The sequence below is a fragment of the Mustelus asterias genome, chromosome 8 (genome assembly GCF_964213995.1).
Source record: "Mustelus asterias chromosome 8, sMusAst1.hap1.1, whole genome shotgun sequence".
NCBI classification, from domain to species: Eukaryota; Metazoa; Chordata; class Chondrichthyes; order Carcharhiniformes; family Triakidae; genus Mustelus; species Mustelus asterias.
Genome location: NC_135808.1, coordinates 90,725,539 through 90,753,075, shown reverse-complemented (window position 1 = coordinate 90,753,075; position 27,537 = coordinate 90,725,539). Strand labels below are relative to the sequence as shown.

Below are 27,537 nucleotides of genomic sequence, written 5' to 3'. Positions count from 1 at the left end.
GAAGGTGAGGGGGAAAGGTTCCTGAGGACTGAGACCATAAGACACAAGAACTAGGAGTAGGCCATCTGGCCCCTTGAGCCTGCTTCGCCATTCAATAAGATCATGGCTGATCTTTTTGTGGACTCGGCTCCACTTACCCGCACGCTCACCATAACCCTGAATTCCTTTACTGTTCAAAAATTTATCCATCGTTGCCTTAAAAACATTCAATGAGGTAGCCTCAACTGCTTCACTGGGCAGGGAATTCCACAGATTCACAACCCTTTGTGTGAAGAAGTTCCTCCTCAACTCAGTCCTAAATCTGCTTCTCCTTATTTTGAGGCTATGCCCCCTAGTTCTAGTTTCACCTTCCACTGAAAACAACTTCCCTGCTTCTATCTTATCTATTCCCTTCATAATCTTATATGTTTCTATAAGATCTCCCTTCATTCTTCTGAATTCCAATGAGTACAGCCCCAGTCTACTCAGTCTCTCCTCATAAGCCAACCCTCTCAACTCTGGAATCAACCTAGTGAATCTCCACTGCACCCCCTCCAGTGCCAGTATATCCTTTCTCAAGTAAGGAGACAAACTGTACACAGTACTCCAGGTGTGGCCTCACCAGCACCTGATACAGCTGCAACATAATCTCGCTGTTTTTAAACTCCATCCCTCTAGCAATGAAGGACAAAATTCCATTTGCCTTCTTAATTACCTGCTGCACCTGCAAACCAACTCCTTGAGATTCCTGCACAAGGACACTCGGGTCCCTCTGCACAGCAGCATGCTGCAATTTTTTACCATTTAAATAATAGCCCATTTTGCTGTTATTCCTACCAAAATGGATGACTTCACATTTACTAACATTGTACTACATCTGCCAGACCCTCGCCCACTCACTTAGACTATCTATATCCCTTTGCAGACTTTCAGCGTCCTCTGCACACTTTGCTCTTCCACCCATCTTAGTGTCATCTGCGAATTTTGACACACTACACTTGGTCTCCAACTCCAAATCATCTATGTAAATCGTAAACAATTATGGTCCCAACACTGATCCCTGAGGCACACCACTAGTCACTGATCGCCATCCAGAAAAACACCCATTTACCCTCACTCTTTGCTTTCTGTTAGTTTACCAATCCTAATACATTACCCGTAACACTGTGCATCTTTATCTTATGCAGCAGTCTGGTGCAGCACCTTGTCGAATGCCTTCTGGAAATCCACCACATCCACAGGTTCCCCATTGTCCACTGCACATGTAATGTTCTCAAAGAATTCCACCAAATTAGTCAAACATGACCCTCCTTTCATGAACCCATGCTGCGTCTTACCAATGGGACAATTTATAATCAGATGTCTCGCTATTTCTTCCTTGATGATTGATTCAAGCATTTTCCCTACTACAGATTCCCATTCGCAATATCATCTGGCATTGGCACTAGGGTGGGCAGTAGTTTAGTGGGAATATGGTAGAAGGAGATAGATTTCATCGACAAGATGAGTTTTGAGAGAACATAAGGTAATGTTAAGAGAAACCAGAAAATGATGAGTGTTCTGGGCTATATTTCAAAAATACTTAGTTGGCTGTAAAGCACTTTGTATACTTAGTTCACAAGCTTGCAAAATTGTAACAGTTGATCCAGGCAAATTGAATGCTGTGGTGAAGGTTTCAAATGCTATGGAGCGCAAGTTTAAAAGATGAAATTGGGAGTAAACTGGGAGATGGAGCCAAACATTTTACCCAAAGTGTATCGATATTGTAGAATAATTGGCAGAGAAGGCCAATAAGAAATAATAAAAAATAATCTCATACAATTAGTTGCATTTCTGGGCAGAAAAGCGGTTGAGGGCTGAGAAAGTGTCATTGACCAGACAAAACATAACCAGTTGTTCCATCGGAGTTAAGGTTCTTGCATAACTATTGTGTTCCATTCTCTGCATAAAGGTATTTCAATTAGAATTACAACAGACACACCGCATACAGTTTTCCATAGCTGGGGTTCTCGTTCTTTGTTATTGATGCACCATCAATTTACGAGGACTCCAGCGAGTGAGTGAAAACAATAGGTTTTTAATCGCCAAGAACTGGAACACACCCTTGTAGCTAGCCTGGCCCAGACTGAGGCAGAGGGGAGGAACCGTTACCTTTATACCTCGATCAGGTGGAAAGGGAGGAGTCTCGGGTCAGGCGCAGCAGGGGTGTGTCCAGGCATATAATATGTAATTACAGTGGGTCACCACAGTTATCATCTTCAAATATCACTTTAGTTTATTGCCAGGCACCCATTCTCATCTCAATCTCTTAAATACCAAATTTTCTATATGTAGTCCTACAGTCCAATTAATTATTGACTGTCCTCATTGAGGGACTATTTATTCAAATCAGCAGTTCTATTGTTATTTCTTCATATATCTGCCTGGTAATATGTATAGTTGCCAATAGTTTGTTACCTATTGGAGCCAACATAAAATATTTTATCTGGCTCTCCAAACCTATGCTCAAATGTACCTCAAATGCCACTAGAATGATGTGTCTATACGTCCTGTAAACAATGTTAACTTTTCTTTTCTCCAATATAAACCACTACAAATTAATTTGCCATGCCTTCCAGCAATCATTCAGTCTTTCTGTAACTACCTTTATAATGCAAGTTGTCTGTCTATTTATTTAAAATTCCTTATTTGTGTCTATTCTGTTATCTCCGTTAAAATTGTCATTTGAGGTGGATTTGTTTGCTGTTGATGAATGGCTGAACATTATTTAAACTCAGCTTACCAGTGCATGCAGTTTTTAACCTTGATGGTCTTCTGCAGATAATTCTCTTTTTTTGAAATGAAAAGGTTTTTTTTTCCCTTCCTTCTCATTTTTCTTTCTGCACCCACCCTTCTACCCTCCTCACCTCTAGATGCTAAGTCATACTGGTGTCAATTTTCATTGCCTCTGTGCCAGGGACCCGGGTTCGATTCCCGGCTTGAGTCACAGCCTGTGTGGATTTTGCACATTCTCCCCGTGTCTGTCTGGATTTCCTCCAGGTGCTCCAGTTTCCTCCCACAGTTTAAAGATGTGCAGGTTGGGTGGATTGGCCATGCTAAATTGACCCTTAGTGTCAGGGGTAACTAGGGTAAATGCATGGAGTTATGGGGAAAGGGCCTGGTGGGATTGTGGTCGGTGCAGACTCGATGGGCTGAATGGCCTCCTTCTACACTGTAGGATTCTATGGTCCATCACAGACAGGCTAAACAGGCCTTTTAACACTTTTATCAAAGTGACCAATTTTCATTTAATCAGCCAATATACTATCCATCATAATCATATCTAAACTTGAATCTTCCTTGTGCATATATGCAATTTTCATATAAATTACTAGATTTTATTGCAACTTCTAGTTGATTTATTCCTTCTGCAGCTAAAGCTGGCTAAACTATTAGATACCAAGGAGCAGAGAAAGCCTACAGATCAATCTCAATGAGTCATCTTTCTTCCAACTGTAGCTGCTGTATGAGTCAGTACTTTATTGTAAAACAAATCTAATGTGTAATTTTTAGTGATGTTGGTGATTTAAGTTGAATTTGTTTTAATTGTATGAACGTGTGCTGTTTTACAGAATTGCTATTGTCTGTTTTTCTGATGTGCTGCTGAAGGATTGAAGGAACATCACTTGTGCAATTTTGTGATGTGATAAATAGGTTAATCTGAGTTCATAAGAACTATTCCAGTATTCTAACATTTTGGTTGTAAAGGAAGACTTAATTTTTCTTCGGAGGGAAGGAGAGGGAGGAAGAGATTGAGGATAAGGGAGGGTTTGTGGTTATAATTTGGGATCCCAGGAATGGCACAGTGGTTAGCACTGCTGCCTCGCAGTGCCAGGGACACGGGTTCAATTCTGCCTCAGGTGATTGTGTGGAGTTTGCACATTCTCCCCGTATCTGCGTGGGTTTTCTCCTGGTGCTCTGGTTTCCTCTCTGTCCAAGGATTTACCTTTTAATGTCAGGGGGATTAGCAGGACAAATACGTAGGGTTACAGGATTAGGGCCTGGATGGGATTGCTGTCTCTGCAGGCTCGATGGACCAAATGGCTTCTTTCTGCACTGTGGGAATTCTATGATTCTAAAGAAGGGGAGGCCAGGGGTTGGAGATGGTGAAGGAAATGGGAAGATTCACTGGGGAGGGGTGAAGAGTCAGTGATTGCAGGGAGTCCTATTGCTCAACACACAATGAGGCAGTGCATTCCAGATCCCAACCACTCGTTGCATGAAACATATTTTCCGCATGTCGCTTTTGCTTCTTTTACCTTTGACTTTAAATTTGTGCATTCATTCTTAATCCTTTCATGAGTGGGTACAGCTTCCCTCTTTCTTCTCTGACCAGACCCCTCATGATATTGAATACCTCTATCAAATCTCCTCGAAGCCATTGCTTCTCCAAGGAAAACAGTCCCAACTTCTAGTCTATCTTCATAGCTTGAAATTACTCATCATTGGAATAAAAACTTGGGTATAATAATTCCATGCTGCAGCAAACCTTTCACTGTGTCAGTATTTTTATGTGCAAATCCAAAAAGAGAGTGGTGAGGATCACTGGACATGACTGACCTTTTTCTCTGGTCTGAAGCTGCAGGTGTCAACTGGAGCACACCTATTAGCATTTTCATTGAGACCAAGAAAACTATGATGCCCCCGGATTTGGCGTATGGATTACCAACTTGATTTCAGACATGCGTCAGTAGAAACGTTACAAGTGACATTGATGTCTGACCTTGTTGAAATAGTTTTACTTTAAATAAATTTTACTGCTTAAAGTTGTAAAACTCATTTAATTCCCTCTACAAAAGGTAACCAGTGTTCTTCTCTTCTTTCCAGGAAGAAGTAATTGATTTTAAAGCTCTACGAGCAAAGTTTCAGAAATCTGATATATTAAAGGTCAAGCCCAGTGGTAAACAGGTTTCTGAAGCACTTGGAGTACCTCATGCTGAAACAGTGCAAAATGTAACCAACATGGACATCTTTGAGACCGTTAATCATCACAGTGCCTCTGGTCAACAGCTTCATGTGAAATCACCTCATCCTCCTCTTCCTCTTGCAAAACCAGCAATCGTTCCAAAGCCTGTGTTTCTGAACTTTCCCGAGTGGACCAAATCCAATGTTCCAGTAGAAAGCGAAAGAAGGTGTGAAGCTCATACTGATGTTCCTTTGGAGGTAGTGGGGATTCGTCCCAACAAACTTCAGAAACCTGAAAATCAAACATCAGAACCCAGAACTTCAGAAGATAACACACAAAATGAGCAACTGGACGCAATCTCGTTTAAAGAAAAGTTAAACATTTGGGAGAATTCTTCACGCTGCACTATTGAGCCAAGTGCACCAACCGAAAAGATCAAATGTGCTACGCTCCCTCCATCAATACGTTCGGGATCAAATTCTTCTTCTCCATCTCAGACAATGTATTGTGCTGAACCATTTTTCAGGACCACTTCTTTTACACAATCTATAAAGGAAGGTTTGAGTATGGAGCCAGAGATGCCGATGCCAGGTGCCAGGGATGAAATATCCCAGCCTAAGGAGCCAACCATGCTCATCCGAAACAGTGATGATTCTAAAACAAAAGATGATTGTGCCCCATCTCTTCCACCAAAAACGTACCTTGCTACCCCAGAAATAACTCCGAAAGGGTTTGAATTAGATAACAATATCACTGTCGAATCAGAGGCTTCTCCAGCGTTGCCAGGCAGGGTCATAAGGTTGGATCGAGCTAGCCATCAAGAACCAAAATTTCCGATGGATAAAAGAGAAGGGGCTGCCCATAAGAGAGACTCTCAACATACATGTATGCGACGCCGAGAACTCCCATCTATTGAAGCACTTGGACCTCCTCCAGTGAAACCACCCAGACCGTTCAAAGTGGACCTCCGTGCATTACAGAATGTCAAAATGACCAGTTGTAGTCCAACAGAATGTAAGAACTGTATTATCTCTGCCAAAATTCATAGTAAGAAGTTTAACAACACCAGGTTAAAGTCCAACAGGTTTATTTGGTAGCAAAAGCCACACAAGCTTTCGGAGCTTGACGACGGGGCTTGGAGCTCCAAAAGCTTGTGTGGCTTTTGCTACCAAATAAACCTGTTGGACTTTAACCTGATGTTGTTAAACTTCTTACTGTGTTTACCCCAGTCCAACGCCAGCATCTCCACATCAAAATTCATAGTGTCAGATTTTTACAAGCATTGAAGACTAATTATTATATTTTTAATGGTGTCCAACACCTATCCATAATAATAAATTTAGTATATCAACTGAAAAATTGTTAGAAGAACCTTTCCACTAGACAGTGCTGGGTTGGCCCTTGTATGACACACACAGCTGTAAGTTGTTATAAAAGCATATCATTCTGGCTACTCGGTTCCCACTGATCACTCAAAATACTTTGTGAAATATTTCACAAAGTGGAGGGATAACCTGCTGCCCCACTGCAGTCACTCTGCAATCGATCGGGATCACTGGGAGAGGGAGGGAGTGAAGGCAATCGGGGCTGGCCATCTGGGTGGGGGTGGTTCCAGGCTGCTGCGGGGGGGGTGGGGAGTTGGGACTGTCAGGGGAAGATTGGGACGGGTCAGGGAGATGGGGGCTGTCCAGAAGAGGGGAGGGGGACATAGGGACTGGCCCAGTGAGGTCCAGGAGGCCAGTGATAGGGGGTGGGGGGGTTGCAGGGTTGGCCAGTGGTCTGGAGGCCGGCAATGGAGGGCCACTGTGCATGCGCCGATATTGGTGCATGCGCAGTGGCCAGCTCAACGCTCTGCTGCCTGCCTCTCCAGCGGGAATAGGCCCCGCCCCTTGATTTTTAGCGGGAATTCCGCTAGGGGACTCTGATGCACAGTGTCAGAGATTCATTCTGGAAATCACACTTTTTTAAAAAAAAAGATGGGATTTACTCCCATTTTCCTGCACATTGGGAACTTTGAATTTTTTTGGGAGAATTCTACATTTGAAAAATTGAGTCAGAGAAGGTGAAAGAATTATGGATTTTTGATTACACAACCATTTGTTTGTTTGTGTTCTAGAAAGTTTAGAAATTGAAGAGGGAAACGAATCCATGCTGGCCTCAATTTAAAAAAAAAATAGCATTTTCAAAGTCAACCAGTAATCCACCTGTGATTATTTTTAGTTAGTTTTTAGTTAGGTTTTAGAAGATATTTGGAACACTTAATGAGAGATGAAGGAAAGATTACCTTTCCTCAGTCTAAATTCAGTTTTAAAATACATGTTAAATTTAGTATCTTTAAAAGATATGAAAAAGAAGGAGAGTAAGAATATTCAGGAGTAATGGGGCATTGGTTGAGGGGTTAAGGATGTCAGGATATAACATTTAACCATGCATTACAAAGAGGAAGGTGAGTAAGGAGAAGGAGAAAGGGTAGAAGAGACAATGGAATCTTAGTTTTCCCATTTCCCTTGCTTGTGAAATGCTGTTGATATATTTAAATGATTTGGACGAAGATGTAATTGGTGTGATCAGTAAGTTTGCGGACGACACGAAGATTGCTGGAGTTGCAGATAGTGATGAACATTGTCAGAGAATACAGCAGGATATAGATAGACTGGAACATTGGGCGGAGAAATGGCAGATGGAATTTAATCCAGATAAATGCGAAGTGATGCATTTCGGTAGATCTAATGAAAGGGGGAGCTATACAATAAATGGCAGAACCATCAGGCGTATAGACACACAGAGGGACCTGGGTGTACAAGTCCACAGATCCTTAAAGGTGGCAGCACAGGTGGAGAGGGTGGTGAAGAAGGCATATGGCATGCTTGCCTTTATTGGACGGGGCATAGAATATAAAAGTTGGCATATAATGTTGCAGCTGTATAGAACGATGGTTAGGCCGCATTTGGAATACTGCATCCAGTTCTGGTCGCCACACTACCAGAAGGACATGGCGGCTTTGGAGAGAGTACAGAGAAGGTTTACCAGGATGTTGCCTGGTATGGAGGGTCTTAGATATGAGGAGAGATTGGGTAAACTGGGGTTGTTCTCCCTGGAAAGACGGAGGATGAGGGGCGACCTAATAGAGGTGTATAAAATTATGAAGGGCATAGGGTGAACAGTCGGAAGCTTTTTCCCAGGTCGGAGGTGACGAACACAAGGGGTCACGGGTTCAAGGTGAGGGGGGCAAGGTTCAACACAGATGTCAGGGGGACGTATTTTACACAGAGGGTGGTGGGGGCCTGGAATACACTGCCAAGCAAGGTGATTGAGGCGGACACGCTGGGATCGTTTAAGACTTATCTAGATAGCCACATGAACAGACTGGGAATAGAGGGATACAAAAGAATGGTCTAGTGGGCACATGAGCGGCACAGGCTTGGAGGGCTGAAGGGCCTGTTCCTGTGCTGTATTGTCTTTGTTCTTTGATATGAACTGAAATATTGAATTCTATTTCTGCGTCCATGCTGCTTGAACTGCAGAGTGTTTCCAGATTTTTCTGTTTTTGTTTTAACCCAACTCACAAGTGAAATATTCTGGGATCTAAAATCTCTATTTTGCCGCCTCGTATTTTTCATGTACATGTACCCTTGACCTTAATGCGAAAACACATTAGGTTCCACAGCGACACTGACAACACTCAGCTCTACCTCATCACTCCTTCTCTCGGCCCCTCCACTCTTTGCAAATATAATCACACTCTAATATTCAGTTTTGGATGAGCAGAAATGTCCTCCAATTAAATATTGGGAAGATCAAAGCCATTGACTTTGGTCCCCTGTAAAAACTCAATTCTCTCCCCCTCTCCCTGACAACTGTCTGAGGCTAAACCAGAAAGCTCTCAACCTTGGTGTCCTATTTGACTCCAAGATGAGCTACCAATGACATATCCACACCATCACTAAAACTGTGTATTTCCACCTTCATAACATACCCAACTCCAGCACTGCTTCAGCTCATATACTGCTGAAGCCCTCATCCATGCCTTTGTTACTTCTAAACTTGGTTTTGCAACAAACTTCTGGCCATACTCTAAATATGAGGTCATCCAAAGCTGCTCTGCCTGTAACCACACTTGTGTCCACCACCTCTGTTTGCTGACCTACATTGTCTCCTGGCTAAGGAAAGCCTCCGTTTTAAGATTCTCATCCTTGTGTTTGAATCTATCCATTGCCTCTTTCCTTCTTCCTATCTTTAATCTCCTCCAGCTCCACTAAGCTGCTCTGATTCTGGCATTCCCAATTTTATTTGGTCCATCATTACTGAACTTGCCTTGAGTTGCCAGGGCCCTAAACATTGGAACTTCTTCCCTGAATCTCTCCCCCTCTCCTCCTTTAAAACACTCCTTAAAACCTTTTTCCTTAAGCAAGCTTCAGATCATCTGACCTAATATCTCCTTTGTGCCTCGGTGTCAAACTTTGCTTCGTAACATTCCTACCAAGTAACTTGGATTGTTTTATTACATTGAAAGCATTGTATAGGTACAAGTTGTTCCTGTAAAATGGTGATGACAAATGATTGTCATACTTAATGAAACTAATGAAACTTATTGTGGAGGCATTGGTGGTGATCTTTCAGCAATCACTGGAGACAGGGAGGGTCCCAGAGGACTGGAAAGTAGCTAATGTAACACCGCTGTTTAAGAAGGGAGGGAGGCAGCAGACGGGAACTTATAAGCCAGTTAGCCTGACTTCAGTCATTGGCAAATTTTAGAGTCCGTTGTTAAAGATGAGATCGCGGAGTACCTGGAAGTGCATGATAAAATATGACTGAGTCAACATGGGTTCATCAAGGGGAGGTCATGTCTGACAAATCTGTTAGTTCTTTGAGGAGATAACAAGGAAGTTAGATAAAGGAGAACTAGTGGATGTGATTTATTTAGATTTCCAGAAGGCCTTTGACAAGGTGCCACATAGGAGACTGTTAAATAAGTTAAGAGCCCATGGTGTTAATGGTAAGATCCTGGCATGGATAGAGGATTGGCTGACTGGCAGAAGGCAGAGAGTGGGGATAAAGGGGTCTTTCTCAGGATGGCAGCCGGTGATTAGTGATGTGCCTCAGAGGCCAGTGCTGGGACCACAACTTTTCACAATATACATTAATGATTTAGAGGAAGGAACTGAAGGCACTGTTGCTAAGTTTGCAGATGATGCAAAGATATGTAGAGGGACAGGTAGTTTTGAGGAAGCGGTGGGGCTGCAGAAGGACTTAGACAGGTTAGGAGAGTGGGCAAAGAAGAGGCAGATGGAATACAGTGTGGAAAAGTGTGAGGTTATGCACTTTGGAAGGAGTAGTGGAGGCATAGACTATTTTCTAAATGGGGAAATGATTAGGAAATCAGAAACACAAAGGGACTTGGGAGTCATTGTTCAAGATTCTCTTAAGGTTAATGTGCAGGTTCAGTCAGCAGTTAGGAAGGCAAATGCAATGTTAGCATTCATGTCGCAGGGGCTAGAATACAAGAGCAGGGATGTACTTCTGAGGCTGCAAAAGGCTCTGGTCAGACCCCATTTGGAATATTGTGAGCAGTTTTGGGCCCCACATCGAAGGAAGGATGTACTGGCCTTTGAAAGGCTCCAGAGGAAGTTCACAAAAATGATCCCTGGAATGAAGAGCTTGTCGTATGAGGAACGGCTGAGGATTCTGGGTTTGTACTCATTGGAGTTTAGTAGGATGAGGGGGGATCTTATTGAAACTTACAGGATACTGCAAGGCCTGGATAGAGTGGACGTGGAGAGGATGTTTCCACTAGTAGGAAAAACTAGAACCAGAGGACACAACCTCAGGCTAAAGGGATTTTCTTTAAAACAGAGATGAGGAGTAATTTCTTCAGCCAGAGAGTGATGAATCTGTGGAACTCTTTACCGCAGAAGGCTGTGGAGGCCAGGTCATTGAGTGTCTTTAAGACAGAGAAAGGTTCTTGATTAATAAGGGGATCAGGAGTTATGGGGAAAAGGCAGGAGAATGGGGCTGAGAAAAATATCGGCCATGATTGAATGGCGGAGCAGACTCGATGGGCCGAGTGGCCTAATTCTGCTCCTATGTCTTATGGTCTTATAGTCAAACTATACAAATGTATAAATTAAACTTCAAGCAGTTTCAATGAGACATTAATACTTCCTTAATACTTTGTTATTTTTGGGGATGTTCCAAAAACCTGATGATCAACATTCTTCTGTCATGTTTTGCTTCAAGGAAACATACTAACAGCTGTTGCAAGCCAACCAGAAATCCGAGCTTGGTACTCATGTCGTATTTCTTTTGACAGCATCTAAGAAGAATGGCATACCTTTGTCACCGATATCACGCCCAGCGGAATGTAACATTTTAAATACAGAAAGGTAAAATGGGAAAAGGCTACAGCTAATGCATATTTTTTGTAATCTCTGCAGTGAAATCAAATCTTGCAAAAATTTCTTTTTACTGTATTTTAAGAATCTCGACTAACATTTGTGGCTAGTACCTTCTGAACAAAAGGTGAAATATGTCTGACATAAATCATACTTCCTGCTCCACCCACTAAGCTGAAGGAGCTTTAAGTCAATGGGATTTAATGAAAGGTGGTTGTGGTTGCTGGAGGCTAGCCATCTTAGTCTCAGCACGTCACTGCAGGAGTTCCTCAGGCTAGTGTCCGAAGTCAACAACCTTCCCTCCATCATTAAGTCAGAAAGATGATAATTGCACAGTATACAAGTTGTTACTGAAGTAGACCATGCCTGCATGCTGCATTACTGAGACAACATTCAGCCATTGGTTGATAATTGGCAAATTAACTTTCATACCACACAAGTGCCAGGCAATGATAATCTCCAAAAGGATATGGTCTATACCCTTCTCCTTGTTATTCAATAGCATAATTGAATCCCACACCACCAATGTCCTGGGGTTTACCATGATCAAAAACTTGCTTGGACCAGCCATTTAAGTGGAATGTAATGTCTATTCCACCCCAGCAATTAATGATCACTTGAGGGCATCATCCCACCCCTGCTGGTATTCACCCAGAAATGGTTGGGGTAATTGCCATGCAGGCAGAACAACAAGCACACATTGTTGAGCTCGTGCCGCTCACTCAAAGGCACTCTCTTCCTGATCAGATGAGCCCACATTCAGAAGGGAGAGGTGCTCCCTGCTTATCCTTTCCTCTGAACATATCCTGCCCTCAGTTACCTTTCGTCAGAGATCTAATGATGATTCCCATTGAAGACCACTGGCCCCGTTGGTGCTGCTGGTAATGGAGAGTTGTGGGCCTCTGCTCAGGGGCAGCATTCCTGGGGAGGTGCAGCAATTAAATGCTTCTCAAGGAGACAGAAGGGCTGGTGGCAGAGTTCCCACTGCCAATTATGGCCATGTATCCCTCCAGCTTCAGTGGTGGACTGGAAGAAGTTCTGCCTCAGAGAGCTGCCAGCCAATCAAATTGGCCAGCAAATCCAGTCCCAGGAGTGTCACCCGTTCAGTGACCTTCTCAAGGACTGCATGCAGTCCCACAAGTCTAAATAATAGAAATTCAAAACTAAGGACAATATTTATATGATTTTAAAATGGGGGCTGAATTATGTCTGCATACCCGGTAAAATTATCTCCCATTCTCTAGCCCGATTTCACCTCAAGCCAACCAGTTGACTCCCCATTGAGATCGGTTAATATCTTTTCAAACAAAAAGCACCAAAACATTTGAGAAGATTTAACTGCTCACTTATATCTCTAGTTGGTTTAGTGTAATATGAGAACACGGTGACTGAGCACTTTTATTTAAATATATTTTGTTAGCAATCCAATCTTTGCTTGAATGTAATGCTTTACTACTTTTGCCATTAAGTAAACTGTGTCTATGGCTCTGTGTAAATACAGCATTCTATTCTGCAAGATTTATATAGTTCAGCTACGGTAATTCCTGTCCTCACAGTTGGTAAATATTGTTGCATCCAGATGTATGGTGGTAAACTGTACAGATCAAAAAGGCCCTGATAGCTGTCTTGTTAGCTGATCTCAACTAAGTTAGAGGAATGATAATTGGTTTAAAGGGCAGGAAAAAGAAAAAGTAAAGTTCCTACTCCAATTCTGAGATACAGATCATGCTTGAAATTGTATCGATGCGGATGTCAGATGGGGACTTTGTTCTGAACATATTGGGTTCAAAGTACTCTAGCTCTCCAGTCTGTTGATATACAGAGACAAATCCATTGCTTGAGAGGGACGAGTGAGCATGTGTGGAAGCAGATGGTTAAAATTGGAGTCCATGAACATTTTAAATATTCCAACTCAAGGAACAGTAATTCAGAATTCCAAAACCTTAAGACTGATTCAATTCCATTTTTCTGTTTCCTTATGCTGTTTTATTTCTGAAAATGAAATTTATATAATTAAACCTTTAGAGTTTGTTTTGGCTTGGTTTCATTTCCACAGGAGATTATTCATGGTATCGCTGAAGTGGCAGGATTTTGATGCCATTTGCTGGTGATGCTGTTGATGTTGTCCAGCTTGTTGGTGATGGTGTTCTGCTGGTTGGTGATCTTGTTCGCGTTATTACTGATCTTTTCCTGCTTTCCAGCTTGGGTGTAGTTTCAATATGAGCTCTCTTCCCCTCGTTTGCTTCCAGGTTTCAGTCTCGATGCATGACCTTGGAGTCTCATCTTCACCAACGGCTTTTGCTGGATCCCAGGTTTTCATGGTTGGTTTCTTTACATGTACAGTTTTTTTTGTTCATTCGTGGGACATGGGCGTCGCTGGCTGGCCAGCATTTATTGCCCATCCCTAGCTGCTCAAGAGCAGTTGAGAGTCAAACACATTGCTGTGGCTCTGGAGTCACATGTATGTCAGACTAGGTAAGGACAGCAGATTTCCTTCCCTAAAGGACATTAGTGAACCAGATGTGTTTTTTTCCGACAATGGTTGCATGGTCATCAGTAGATTCTTAATTTCAGAAATTTTTTATTGAATTCCAATCTATCGTGGCGGGATTCGAATCCAGGTCCCCAGAACATTAGCTGGGTTTGTGGATGAATAGTTTAATGATAATACCATTAGACCATCACCTCCCCTAAGTTTGTCCTTGCAGAATCTTGGGCAGGGATTTGGCATGCTTGTTGAAGTATTATCATCCTTCTATCTATGCATCAATAAATTGTTGCCTCCTCCCCAAGGAGGACAGACCCAGCCTCTCCAATCTATCCTCATAACTGAAGTTTTTCTTCCTGGAATCATTCGTGTAAACCTCTCCCGCACTCTTTCCATTGCATTCACATTCTTCCCACAGTATGGCATCCAGAACTATGCACACTATTCCAGCTGAGATCTAACTAGTGTCTTGAGTAAGTTCAGCATAACCGCGTTGCTCTTGTATTCTAGGCCCCTATTAATAAAGCCCAGAATACTGTATGCTTAATTAACTGCTGTCTCCACATGTCCTGCTACATTATGACAATTGATAGTTTCATGGTTCCTATTACTGGGACTAGCTAGATTTATTCACTGGATTTAGATTGCACCAGCTGCCCTGGTGAAATTTGGAACCTGTCCTTAGAGCATTAAAGTGGGCCTCTGGATTACGAGTCCCAGTGACGTCATCATCATGCCACTGCCATCTCCGGACTGACTTTCACTGCGCGAGTTACCCTGGAGAATTCTCCCTCTAGCCAAAACTCGGTGAATCTTTTGGCTTTGTTTAAATTCTCATGAACTTGGTCTCTTCTGTGTGGCGAATAATAAAGGCAGCACTTCCCTGCTTCAGGTGCAGGGTTGTCTGTCTTCTGTGTATGTTTCATTCTCTCTGGCTCACTCTCTCAATCTGCAACCAGATATCTTAATACCTTTCGACTGATTTTTCCTCCTTAATGTCCATCCTAATGGCAGCAAGAATCACATTGGCTTTTTATTCAGGAAACAATGCTAATTGGCTATAAATTACAACTGTTTATAAAACCCAGCATTCCTAACAACTCCCTGTAAGACTTGGAAACGGCACATGCAAATACTGTTGCCTTTGTCTATAGGTGTGAACACCTTACACCACCTTCCCAGTAAAACATCCTGGGCCCACTTTTAACTTTAACAGCCAATCCACCCAAGATTACTCTCGGGCAGCATTCAAAACTGGTCACATGACTCCGTTCATTCCAAAATTAAACAGAGTCCAAAAACGCAACAGTCTTATAAACTTAGTATTGATAATGCCTGTGACATCCAGTAATTCTTTCCTCGGGCACGTGCCTGTTGTAATCCACAGTATTCGTATCTTTCCACAATTGTTCAGGTAGATTCAAAACAGCAGAAGCTAATTTAGAAGCATGTGGATGTAGGGGCGGCACGGTAGCACAGTGGTTAGCACTGCTGCTTCACAGCTCCAGGGACCTGGGTTCGATTCCCGGCTTGGGTCACTGTCTGTGTGGAGTTTGCACATTCTCCTCGTGTCTGCGTGGGTTTCCTCTGGGTGCTCCGGTTTCCTCCCACAGTCCAAAGATGTGCGGGTTAGGTTGATTGGCCATGCTAAAATTGCCCCTTAGTGTCCTGGGATGCGTAGATTAGAGGGATTAGTGGGTAAAATATGTAGGGATATGGGGGTAGGACCTGGGTGGGATTGTGGTCGGTGCAGACTCGATGGGCCGAATGGCCTCTTTCTGTACTGTAGGGTTTCTATGATATGATTTCTATCCTAAGGATGTTATTCTTAAAAGGTCCCACATTTAAGTTAAGGAACATAGAAAGAATAACAAAGAAAGCTATAGACAAAATACACATTTTGTCACAAATATTTCTGTTGTCCTGGCTCTTGCCAGAATTCTCATTATTTATGTGCAAGTTAGACATTGTGTGTTGTCAGACACTTTAGCTTGGTGTTGTGAGACTACTTAAAGTCCAACAAGTTTAATTGGTAGCTCGAGCTTTCGGAGCGCTGCTCCTTCATCCGGTGAGTGAAGAGTTCAGTTCACAAACAGGGCATATATAGACACAAACTCAATTACAAGATAATGGTTGGAATGCAAGTCTTTACGGGTAATCAAGTCTTTACGGATGCAGACAATGTGAGTGGAGAGCTTTAAGCACAGGTTAAAGAGATGTGAATTGTCTCCAGCCAGGACAGTTAGTGAGATTTTGCAAACCCAGGCAAGTCGTGGGGGTTACAGATAGTGTGACATGAACCCAAGATCCCGGTTGAAGCCGTCCTCATGTGTGCGGAACTTGGCTATCAGTTTGATAGACTATTCTCGCCTGATTTCCACTTGTGCTTTACGGTTCAGCAGAGGTCACTGGGTATCATAAAATAGGGCAACTCTTGCTACTTTCTTGCAGGCGTTTCCGGAGATACTGAATTAAATGTACGGTTTCTACCATGTTTGAGATCAGCAGAGATCAAATTCAAGGTCTGCTGGGACTGTGCGTCTCCATATCACACTATCCAGCAACGTTACTTGAGTGATTAGGATCTTTTACGCAGAAGAACAATTGTAAAAATAATCTCTTAAAGGAAAAAAACATCCTTTTGATTTAGCGCTTGAATCTACCTTCTTTTTGAAACAGTGCACGAGAAGAAGCCTATAAGAAGAAGGAGAAGCAACATCGAGAAATGGAGCAGAAAAATAAATTACCCAACAGAGAAACAAAAGAGAAACCTTCGGTTCAAGTTAAGGAATGTGAAAATAAAGAAAAGAGAGAAAAAGAATTGCAGAGGAAATTCAATGTATGTTTAAGATCTTGTAAAGTTGGTGAAATGTATACAGTTGTTATAACAGCTTACAGTATTGTGATTCTGAGGGAGTATAGTATCACTAACTTCCACTTTTTAATTTCTTTAAAGTTAGAGCTTGGTTTCTTGTACACCTCATGCTGTAGTATAATATTCAACATAATAACTTTAATCAAAAATATCTTTCTTTATTTCTGCACCTCCTCCTATTGTTGCTTGCAAATCTATTCCTGACAGATTCTGTTTCTCTGTGGCTTCAAATGCCAAATTTGTCCAGCTGACTTTTCCCTTCCCAATAGGGTCTTTTAAGAGACTCCTGGATGAGTACATGGGACTTAATAGGATGGAGGGTTATAGGTAGGCCTAAAAGGTAGGGATATGTTCGGCACAATTTGTGGGGCCGAAGGGCCTGTTTTGCGCTGTAGTTTTCTATGTTTCTACCCCATGAAAAGCTGCAGATTTTGTGTTCTCTTTTTTTCACATTTTTAATCTCACTTGCTACCTTCTCCACTGGTAGAAAATTGTAGAAGTAAAAATATTGGAAACACTGAACAGTTCAATTAGGATCATTCTGTTTCTGCTTTTTTTTTTGTGCTGTTTCAGCCAAAAATTGACAGTATTACATTCTCGGTGGCAATTACTGAAGGATTCTCTGAAACAATAACCTGTTGCTCTTTTTTTTTAAGGAAAATTTGGATGCACATTTGAAGCACTGAAAGCTACAAAATTGAGAGATTATAGGGCAGTTGGGTTCGTTTTAGGTTAGTCTAGGAAAGAGCCAAGACAGATATGATGGAGCCAATGGCCTCTGTGCTGTAAATTTGCATAATTCAATCTGTTTTTTCTCACCCTGGCTGACCTGCTTTGCAATTCCAGTGATTTGCTTTTGTGTAAATAAACATTGCTGTTACCTGCACATTGAGAGACACCTCAAGGCATTTTACTATGTTCAGTGTTATCTTGGCGGTTTTCATGTGTATGTTTTAATCTTGAATTTCTAGTGTAATGTAGTTGTTTAGTGTGAAACCACAGGGTGGATTTTGTTAACTTGTTAAGAATATAGTGTGTGATAAAGGGAGATACAAGGCAAGAAACCATTTACTAAGGGAGTGATTTCATTCCATCAGACTAGTTTAACATTTCAAAAATCATCAGACATTCAGCTTCTGCTTTCATCATTGTCATTTAATGATATTTTTTGTTTAACTGTTTTTGTTCTTAGATCACAGGCTTGGAAATTCCAATATATAAAGTTCAAGTGCAGCAGCATTTAAAAGGAGGGAAACTGGGCCTCACAGTGAAACAGGGTGAAATGGTGGAAATTATTCGGATGGTTGACTGTCCCACTGGGAAGTGGTTGGCAAAAGCTCAAGATGGGAATTGTATGTAAATTTTATTTTTGTTCTCTGCACCCATCCATTTAATTTTGTTGATTTTTAGAGACCACGTGTACCACAGTAATTTGTAATAGTTAACAAAATTAAAATTTAATGATCACTGTAAGGTGTAGGATTGCTGACTCTGTTAGGACACATGGATCACCTGATCACTTTCAGTACCATTCTGCTGAAGGTTAAGGTAACATCGCTTCTCGGCCTTTTGGCTAAGATCAAGTGTAGTTATGCGGATGCTGCACTTGGTTGAGGTCATTAGGTTACATTGAAGTTTCATATGAAGTAATTTTTAAAAGCGGTATCTCGGCCTTTTGGCTGAGATGCAGATGAGCTCAAGTCTTGGAGGAGGAATTGCTTTCCCTCCTCCAATCAGCTTGGCTCATGTAGATCAGGCCCAGGACAGGGTAAATGGTCGCTCGCCCTGTCTTGTCAGCCTGGATCAGAAATGTCTCAACTTGTTGAGACTCTGAATTGGACTTGATTTGATTGAATTGGAAAAGTATAAAAAAAATAAAAAAAATAAAAATTTGTGTGAACTCAAAGCAGAGGTGATCAGTATAATTAAATTAAGCAATATAGACCTATAAGGTCAAACGTTCTGTGCTGATTTAGGTCATCTCAGCCAGACTGGTCATGTAAGGGCACTACAAGTAATCTCCACTCCGTTTGCTAAAGTGGGGAAAATATCAGTCAGCCTTTCCACTCTTGAGTGGCAGTTGGAAGATGCAAATGCGAGTCCTCCTGTGACCCCTATCATTAGGGGTTAGTCGGAAGGATAGTGAATAGTCAGGGGATTGGGAAGTAGTCAGTGGGGTGCGGGGAGTGTTAGTAGCATAATTACCCAGCAGTTGGAACTGGTTTTAATCCTTCCATTTTTTTTCCTGGCAACTATTCTGGTAAGTCAGAATCATCCAAACTCTCTGGGCAGAATTTTCCCATCCCACCTGCCACAGGAATCATAGCTGGTGGGGGGCAGACTATACAAAGGTCCGTTGACCTTGGGCAGGATTTTCCGGTCTTGGGGAGAGTGCAGCCGGAAACTCCCGTCCTCTGACTCAAACTCAAGAGTTTCTGTGGGTTCCAGAAACAGGGGAATTGCCCATTTGGAAGTTGAAATTTCCTGGGCAATGTCTGCAGAGTCCTTGTGTTGATTTCCCCAACTGAGGGATCCCCCAACGTGTTGTCCATGGTACCTCCAGGGTATGACTGTCCCGAGTCCAGAAGATCTAGGACATTATGTTCCTGACCCATCTGTGCAGTTGAAACTGTTCAAACAGATAATAGCTGATTCAGATTCTTTATTCCTCCTTGGTACAGATTGAATAGTGTGTAAACATCTTCCTGTTCAATTAAGAAAGAGACTGTTATTTATCTAGTGTTTTTCATGACCATTGCATGGCTCAAAGCTCTGCAGTCAATGAAATAGTTTTGAAGTGGGCGGCACAGTGGTTAGCACTGCTGCCTCACAGTGTCAGGGACCCGGGTTCGATTCCTGGCTCGGGTCACTGTCTATGTGGGAGTTTGCACGTTCTCCCCATGTCCGCATGGGTTTCCTCCAGCAGTCTAAAGATGTGCAGGTTAGGTTAATTGGCCATGCTAAATTGACCTAGTTTCAGGGGGATTGACAGGGTAAATATGTGGGGTTACGGGGATAAAATGGGATTGTTGTTGGTGCAGGCTCGATAGGCCAGATGGCCTCCTTCTGTACTGCAGGGATTCTATGATTCTAAGTGTAGTCACTGTTGTAATGTAACAATTGGGTGGGACACTAACCTCAGGACTTGTACCCAATGCCCTTTTGAAAATCCATTGTATATTTTCGCTACCTTTCATTTACACATTTGCTTTTAACTGGCTTCACATTTAAAGAATTTCTGGGAGACATCCTATTTGCGAACACATTTAAAGGGATGGTTGAAGGCCGGTTTTCAATAGTTGCTGTAATATTTAATCTGTGCTGTTTCTGAGAGATCCATTTTTGGAATATGATTTTTTTTTTGTTTTGCAGATGGTTACATCCAGATTGATGCTGTTAAAATGGATGATGCTGAAATTAAGGAAATTAGTAAAAGAATGTTGAAACAATCTCAGATATTTGAAGAAATATATGACGATGTTGGTCTGTCTGAAATGCAAGTATAAATTTCTTCACCTAATCATTTATTTATCTTTTAGATGGAAAATTAATTGGTGAATAGCTTTACTGCCACTTGTGTGTTGTAAAGTGCTTCACCACAATGGCACTACCAGGAATGAAGTTGTCCATAACATCGATATAGTTAATCTTCTGTTGTTGAACAAAAGTGTACCTTATCCATTAGTGTTAAACTCTATGATGTGATGTATAGAGGATGGTTTGGAAATTGCATATTTCATTAATGGGGACAATTCTTCAACAGAACCGGTGAAGCATATTCCACAAGTGTAGGTAAGTGATTGCTTGGAATTTCGTTACACTAATATCATTTAATTGATGTTATGGGCTAGGTGTTGTGTTACCTTTTTAACATTTGTTTCATAAGTTTCAATTGATTAAATTTATAGGGAACTATTTTTATGAATCTGCAATTTCAAGATTCATGTATTTTAGGAATTTAACATTAATTTGAGAATTGAATTTTTTAATTGTAAATTAAGTGAAAACTACCAGCAGACCTAGAGTATCTGGCTTTAACTGTGTGCTTTTTCACAAGCAGACAGCTTTTGAGTCGAGCAGAAGGGGAATCTGCCAGGAACTGCAGACTAGTAGCAAAGTACTATCAGAAACCAAGGGTATTTTCTGATTTGGTGTCACTAACTAGGAAAACAGTGAATACCCATGCTTGAGCTTGTGTGCCACAATTGTGAGGGGTTGAAGGAGAGTTGGAGGGTCACCTAGCCGGATGCTAGTGGAAGGACTTCAAAAAATCTCAAATTGAACACTTGAGGAAAATCAAAGGGTAATCCTAAGAGCTTTTTTTTATTTGTTCAGGGGATGTGGGCATTGCTGTCTGAACCAGCATTTAGTGCCCATCCTTAATTGCCTTTGAACCGAGTGGTTTGTTAGGCCATTTTCAGGAAGCATTTAAGAGTCAACTTTATAGCCTAAAATCTATGAAAGACGTTGGCTGGGATTCTCCCAAAAAAATTCTAAGTGCTGAATTTGTGTAAAAACAGAAGTAACTCCTGCTGTTTTTTGTTAGCGGAACTTTCAAAATGAATCTCCCACACTCTGTGCACTGCAGAGTGCCTCAGGGATTTTCATGCTGAAAATCTGGGGGCAGTGCCTATACCCGCTGGAGAGGCTGGCAGCATAGCACTGAGCGGGCCACTGTGCATGCACTGATCTGTCAGATTGGGGATTGGCACATGCACAGTTGCTCTGTACTGCTGGCCTCCCGATCTCTGGCTAGCCCGCGACCCAGCTTCTCTGCCCTTGCCAACACCCCCCCCTCCCCAAACCCTCCTGATCATCGGCCTCCTGGACGTCTCCGGGTCAGCCCTAAACTGCACGCCCCCCCCCCCCCCCCCCCCCACCACCACCACCACCACCACTGGCACTGCCTGATGCCTGGTGGGCAGTGCCAGGGGGCCTGGTTGGCAATGCCCAGGGGGCACACCCCACTAACTCCCAACCTCTTGGGGTGCCTTCATGGCCCCCCTTCACTCCAGCGGGGTTGGGCCGCTAGCTCCCTGCTGGTGGGAAGCTGTTGTAAACCTTGCTGGAGCGAACCACTCCTGGCAGGGGGAAGAGAGGCTAGTGGGCCCAGAAACCTCAGTCCTGGGTCCGCTAATAAGGTTTGTATGAAGATTTTAATATTCAAATCAGCTCCGTGCCGATTTCTGGTGAAGGCCGTGGCACCCAGCGGGGAGCCCGCGAAATGGCTTCCACTGATGTCACCCAGCCCGCAGCGCTGCTGCCATGACCTCACTAGCAGTTAAGTGCTCATTGCCAAAGCACAACAGTCTACCACCAAATTGTGCAACAACTTTTCTTTCAGGATTATGCGAGGGGAGTGCAGGCCTAGTGAGCTGTCATGCCCCACCCTCCCCATTAGTGAGTTTGTGACACACAAACTCATTGGGATAACCTGGATGTGAATATAATCTGCTGCAGAGAACACCATTATAATGAAGTTCCTTAACAATTCAGCCTAATTAAATATTTACATGAACCATGAGTGCTCATGCAGCATTTCTGTTTAGCCAAAGAAGTTTTGTTTCTGAAGCGTATATTTTGTTGTTTCTGGTGAATATTATGTGGGTAAGATTTAATATCTGCAGTGGAAATTGTTCAAAGATCATCTGTTGCTGTAATCATCCAGGTAACTCTACTAAAATTTCTCAGAAGTTAATAACAGGATATTCTTTATAATCAGGGGGTTAAGATGTATTTTGTAACTAAGACCCTTTATTCTAATGCAGACCGTGATCCCATAATTACATTTTAATGGGTGTTCTGTGTTTTGAAATGATTGGGATTGAATTTCAGTAAAGCTAATGGAAAAATAATTAGTTTTAAACTGCATGTTCTGTTGGATTTTTTTTTGAACAAATAAATTAAGATTGTGGACAACCACGTGAAACAACGGACGCCAAAAAATATTCCGAGAAAAGAAACAGGTCAGTGATCAGCATTTAATAGACTAGATAACCTGAGCAAAGTCTCTTGCAAGTTGTCATTATGCCTCCTAGACGATGGTTAAAATTTTGTCTTGTCTAACACTTTCATTGATAAAGTTGAGCTCCGTTGCTTTGTTATTTCTGTTCTGGTGCATTAATAATTAGTTCTTTAGGAGAATCATTTCTACCCCCCTTTTCCCCCTCCACAACAACAGTCTCTCTCATTACGCATTTAAAAAAAACCTTAAGAACATATAATGTATATACCCTCAAATAATTATTTTAATCGCTTGTTTCTCTCCATACTAATTATTTTGATTAGATTATTTCCTAAAAAAGAATCAAATGTACGAGGAGTGCTCCTGCGACATTGCTCATGGCAAATCAGGGGTTACACTTGTTAGATTGGATGAATGGAATGTGGAAATGGAAGGGTCACACCTCCATTGAGAAGCCCCAAAAAGATATTTAGTAGCAGACCTCATCCGACAGGAAAATAAATGTTTTTGTCTGACACATGAAAAATAAGTAAAATTTTCCGATTCTAATACTCCACTGTCTGAGGATCTCCTGCTGCAGATTAAGAAATCATTTTCTTTCGCACATACTGTAGTATTAATAAATCTATGCATATAATATTGGAGAGAAGACCTTTATTATTGATCAGTTCAGATGGGTTGCTTTTTTATTGCAAGGAAATAGAAATGTACAACGTTTTAGTAGAATTATACTAATTTGCATAATTATTTTACTACATATCTTCTAAACTCCTTGGTTATTAAAAAAGATTCCGATTAATTAAGCATGGTTCAGTTCAGGACTTTAGATTAGAATTTTCCTCCAGATTTAAAGGTACAATCTTTCCAAAATTTCTGCTCTTTCTTTTGCTGTTTGCTTCAGAGTTCTGATTGGACATAAATACCGTTGGTTGGAATGCATTACAAAATTTAAACCAATAAACAAAATTGTAGAGTAGATTTCTGAATTTACTACCTATGATGTAAGCTGGTGGAGTTAATCACATGTCCAATTTTCATTCCAGTCCATTGAGTCGAATGAATATATAGAAGGGTTCTATAAAAGGTGGGCCAATAGAGTGCAGTTTTATTTGTCACGTGCAAATTGTATTTCATCTTTTAAAAAGCTACTCAACAGTGTACTTTGCAGTGTTTTTCAAGCAAGGTACCTTTGAAAAAATTGTATATGTAAACATTTTAACTTTGACATCTTACGCAAAATACAAATTCCAGTTACCTGCTATGATCTTAAAAATACTTTCCCAAGGAGTCTTTGGCTTCTAAAATGTTCCATCAAGGTGTGGAGGAAAGGGGCAGGGAGGGGGGTGGTGAGGCTTGCAAACAGCAAGTATTGGCATGTTTTGTGAATGATCAGTCCTGTCGCCCTTTCCACTTTTTCCATATGAATAATTTTCCTGTGTGTTTTTGAGGTCTGTGATAAACAAAAATGTAACTAGAATGTAGTCATTCGAAATAAATCTGATAACAAATTGGAACATATTTCAAAATGTAGAGATTACTCCAAACCATTGCCGGAATCCATACTCCGATAAACAAGTCAACTTCATAATATTTATCATGTTGCAAAAGTTATTTTGAGCTTGTGCAGAGGCTGAAAGAGAAAAGGGCAGATCAAAATATTTGAGTGGCTTGAATGATTTTGTCAGATTGATTTGTTCCTTTTTCAATAAAATGTTCATACAAGCCCATTAAAATTAATAATTTTGCGTATCATACATTGACTGATATTCAAGCAATTTCCCCAATCAGTGCTCCTGATTTTATTATCTCCCACTTTCTATGCCTTTTAGCTTTGACCAGGGGTCATCTGGACTCAACGCACCTCTTTTCTCTCCTTCGATGCTGCCAGACCTGCTGAGATCTTCCAGCATTTTCTCTTTTGGTTTCAGATTCCAGCATCTGCAGTAATTTGCTTTTAACCTGTTTTGTGCTGTTGATTGAGGGACAAATATTTGCCACATCAGCAATAACTCCCCACTGCCCCTTCTTCTGAAATAGTGCCATTGGATCCTTTGCGACCATCTCCGAGGGATATGGAGTAATAATAATGTAAGGCGAGAGGGCATTGGTAAAGAAACACATTATGGATCTGGAGTCAGTGTAAATGGCAACAGCAGAATGTCTACCAGCACCCGTTCAGTTCACTTTTACTGAAAACACTGTGCATGCTCTTAGATGCATATTCAGGCTGAAATTATGTAGGCTTGATGGTATGTCAAATTTTTATAAAACTACACTGATTTACCTTTCATTTTATACAGCAGTGGAAATAAGATGAATCCTTTGACAAAAATCTTACACAAAGGAAAAGAAAAGAAAAGAAAGGGGTATGAAAAGTAAAATTGACACCTTTTTATGTATAAAATAATTGGATTTACTGCAGTTTCTTTTAAAGAAAATAGTAGACTTAGAATTAACAAACTTTTTTCAAGTTTCAAGAAAACATCCTGCTTTAATATATTTTATATTTTACTGCAGTTCTTCACATGTCCTGCCATCTGAATTTGGTAAGAATTATATTTTGGTATTTTTAATACTAAAGTTGCATTCTAATTTTTTTCCTCTTGTAAAAGGATACTGTGGGTCTTGTAGTTTGGTTCTGATGTAGTGCAAGGTGGCATTGTTTAGATAGTTAATAACATATGGTGCATGTTTGCTGAAGAGAGACTTGAAGGCAGGTTAAAGGACGTTGACTGCCCTTAAAGTTGTGCTTTCTTCTGTTGTTATCACGCCTTTCACACTCAAAACATCAGAATTACTGATCAGAGATCCATGCACAGCAGGTACATGTTGGGGTATGGTAACCCAGTGGTTATGTTGCTGGGCTAGTAATCCAGAGGCCTGTATTACTGATCTGGAGGCCTGCAACAACAAAAACAGCCTATACTTGTATGTCACCTTTAATGTAATTATATGCCCCAAGGCATATAAAACATTATAAAACAAAGAATGGCACCGAACCACATGAGAAACTGGGCCGGTTGATCAATGGTCACACAGATTTTAAGTTGAATCCTAAAAGAAAAAAGGGAGGTGAGTGAGGTGTATTGAGGAAATTCCAGAATTTGGGCCTTGGGCAACTGAAAGTACAGGCACCAAGGCTGGAGCAACTGGGGATGAACAAGAGGCCAGAATTAAGAGGAGTGCAGAAAACATGGGAGGGTTGTGGGACTGGAGGCAATTACAGAGGTGGGGAGGAGTGAGGTCACAGAGAGGCTTAAAAATAAGGATCAAACATTTAAAATGAAGACATTGTTACGGAGGGTAGAATGCAGAAGACCAGAAGTGCATTTGAATAGTTGAACTTCAAGTAACAATAATGATTTCAGCAGCAGATAAGCTGAGATAGGCCAAGAAGAACATTGTTACTGAGGTGGTAAGAGGGCGTCTTAGCGATGACACATGTATCAGGTTGGAAACTCGTTTTGGGTTCAATGTGACACTAGGATTACAGCAGACTAGCTGAATCTTAGACTGATGACAGTAAGAGCGATGGAGTCAGTAACTAGGCAACAGAGTTTGCACTGAGGACCAAAGACAATGGCTTCAGTCTTCCCAACATTCAATTGGAAGAGTTTTTTGCTCATCTGATACTGGACATCAGATAGGCAATCTGATAGCAATAGTGATGTGTATACTTGTGAAAACTAATGCTGTATATTCAGATGATGTCACCTGAGGGGTAGCCTGTAGATAAGAAACAGGAAGGGGCCTAGGCTAAATCTTTGTGGGATACCAGAGGTAACAGTGTGAACAGTAAGAGAAGCCATTGCAAGTGATTCTCTGGCTATGATTAGATCAATAAGAATTTTGCCATGTGACAGTGGAGAAGGATGAGGAGGAGTAACGAAGGCTACAGACAAGCCAAGAAGGACAAGGAGGGAAAATTTATCTTTGTCACAGTTACATAGGATGTCATGGTGACTTTGATAAGAACAGTTTTGGTAATGTGGCAGTGGGTGAAAACCTGATTGAAGGAATTTAAACATGAAATTCCAGGAAAGATGGGAACGTGTTTGGTAAGCAACAACATATTCAAGAAATTTAGAGAGGCAAGGGGAGTTGGCAATGGGGTGGTAGTTTACAAGGACAGTGGTGCAATTCCCCGTGGTTTCTTCAGCAGTAACTCCCAAACCCATAATTTCTATCACCTTGAAGGACAAGGGCCAAGACACATGAAATTACCATCACTCCTAACTTGGAAATAGACTGCTGTTCCTCCTTCATCACTGAGTCCAAATCTTTTATCTCCTCACTTAATAGCATTGTGGAAGTGCCTTCACCATGTAGGTGGCAGCAGCCCAAGAAGGGGGCTCGCTAACATCATCTTGAGGACCATTAGGATGTGCAATAAATTCTGGCTTTGCCAGTGATGCAAATGACTAGATTTTTTTTAAAGTCTTGAAATTTTTGGAATTTAGAAGAATGAGGGGAGATCAAATTGAGGTATATAAGATGATAAAAGGTATGGATAAGGTAGACATGGAGTGGATACTTCCTCTTGTGGGGCATCCGAGGACAAGAGGTCATAGCCTTAGGATAAGGGGTAGCAAATTTAAAACAGAGTTGAGGAGAAACTACTTCTCCCCAAGTGTTGTGAATCTGTGGAATTTGCCACCCCAAAGTGCGGTGGATGCTGGGACAGTGAGTAAATTTAAGGAGGAGTTAGATAGATTTTTAATTGGTAATGGTTGAAGGGTTATGGGGAGAAGGCAAGAAAATGCAGATGAAGAGCATATCAGCCAGGATCGAATGGTGGAGCAAACCCGATGGGCCAAAGGGCCTAATTCTGCTCCTATATCTTATGAACTTATAATTCTGACCATGTCTGATTGTAGGCATAAGAACCAGCAC

The 27,537-nt window shown here is 41.6% G+C and overlaps 1 protein-coding gene and 1 non-coding gene across 2 annotated transcripts in view; both read left to right on the top strand.

Moving 5' to 3' along the window:
* The window catches only part of LOC144497344 (uncharacterized), a 56,499-nt gene that overhangs the window by 10,284 nt on the left and 18,678 nt on the right, over window positions 1-27,537 (top strand). Inside the window, exons 2-11 of the mRNA XM_078218470.1 lie at window positions 4,846-5,938; window positions 11,235-11,307; window positions 13,566-13,637; window positions 16,484-16,643; window positions 17,872-18,031; window positions 20,052-20,175; window positions 20,443-20,471; window positions 22,588-22,645; window positions 24,945-25,010; window positions 25,162-25,190. Of these exons, the coding sequence (XP_078074596.1) occupies window positions 4,846-5,938; window positions 11,235-11,307; window positions 13,566-13,637; window positions 16,484-16,643; window positions 17,872-18,031; window positions 20,052-20,175; window positions 20,443-20,471; window positions 22,588-22,645; window positions 24,945-25,010; window positions 25,162-25,190 (1,864 nt within the window). The remainder of the gene's footprint in view (window positions 1-4,845; window positions 5,939-11,234; window positions 11,308-13,565; window positions 13,638-16,483; window positions 16,644-17,871; window positions 18,032-20,051; window positions 20,176-20,442; window positions 20,472-22,587; window positions 22,646-24,944; window positions 25,011-25,161; window positions 25,191-27,537) is intronic.
* On the top strand, window positions 18,233-18,425 carry LOC144498035 (U2 spliceosomal RNA). Its single transcript, XR_013498615.1, has one exon. It is a non-coding gene; the product is annotated as a U2 spliceosomal RNA (small nuclear RNA).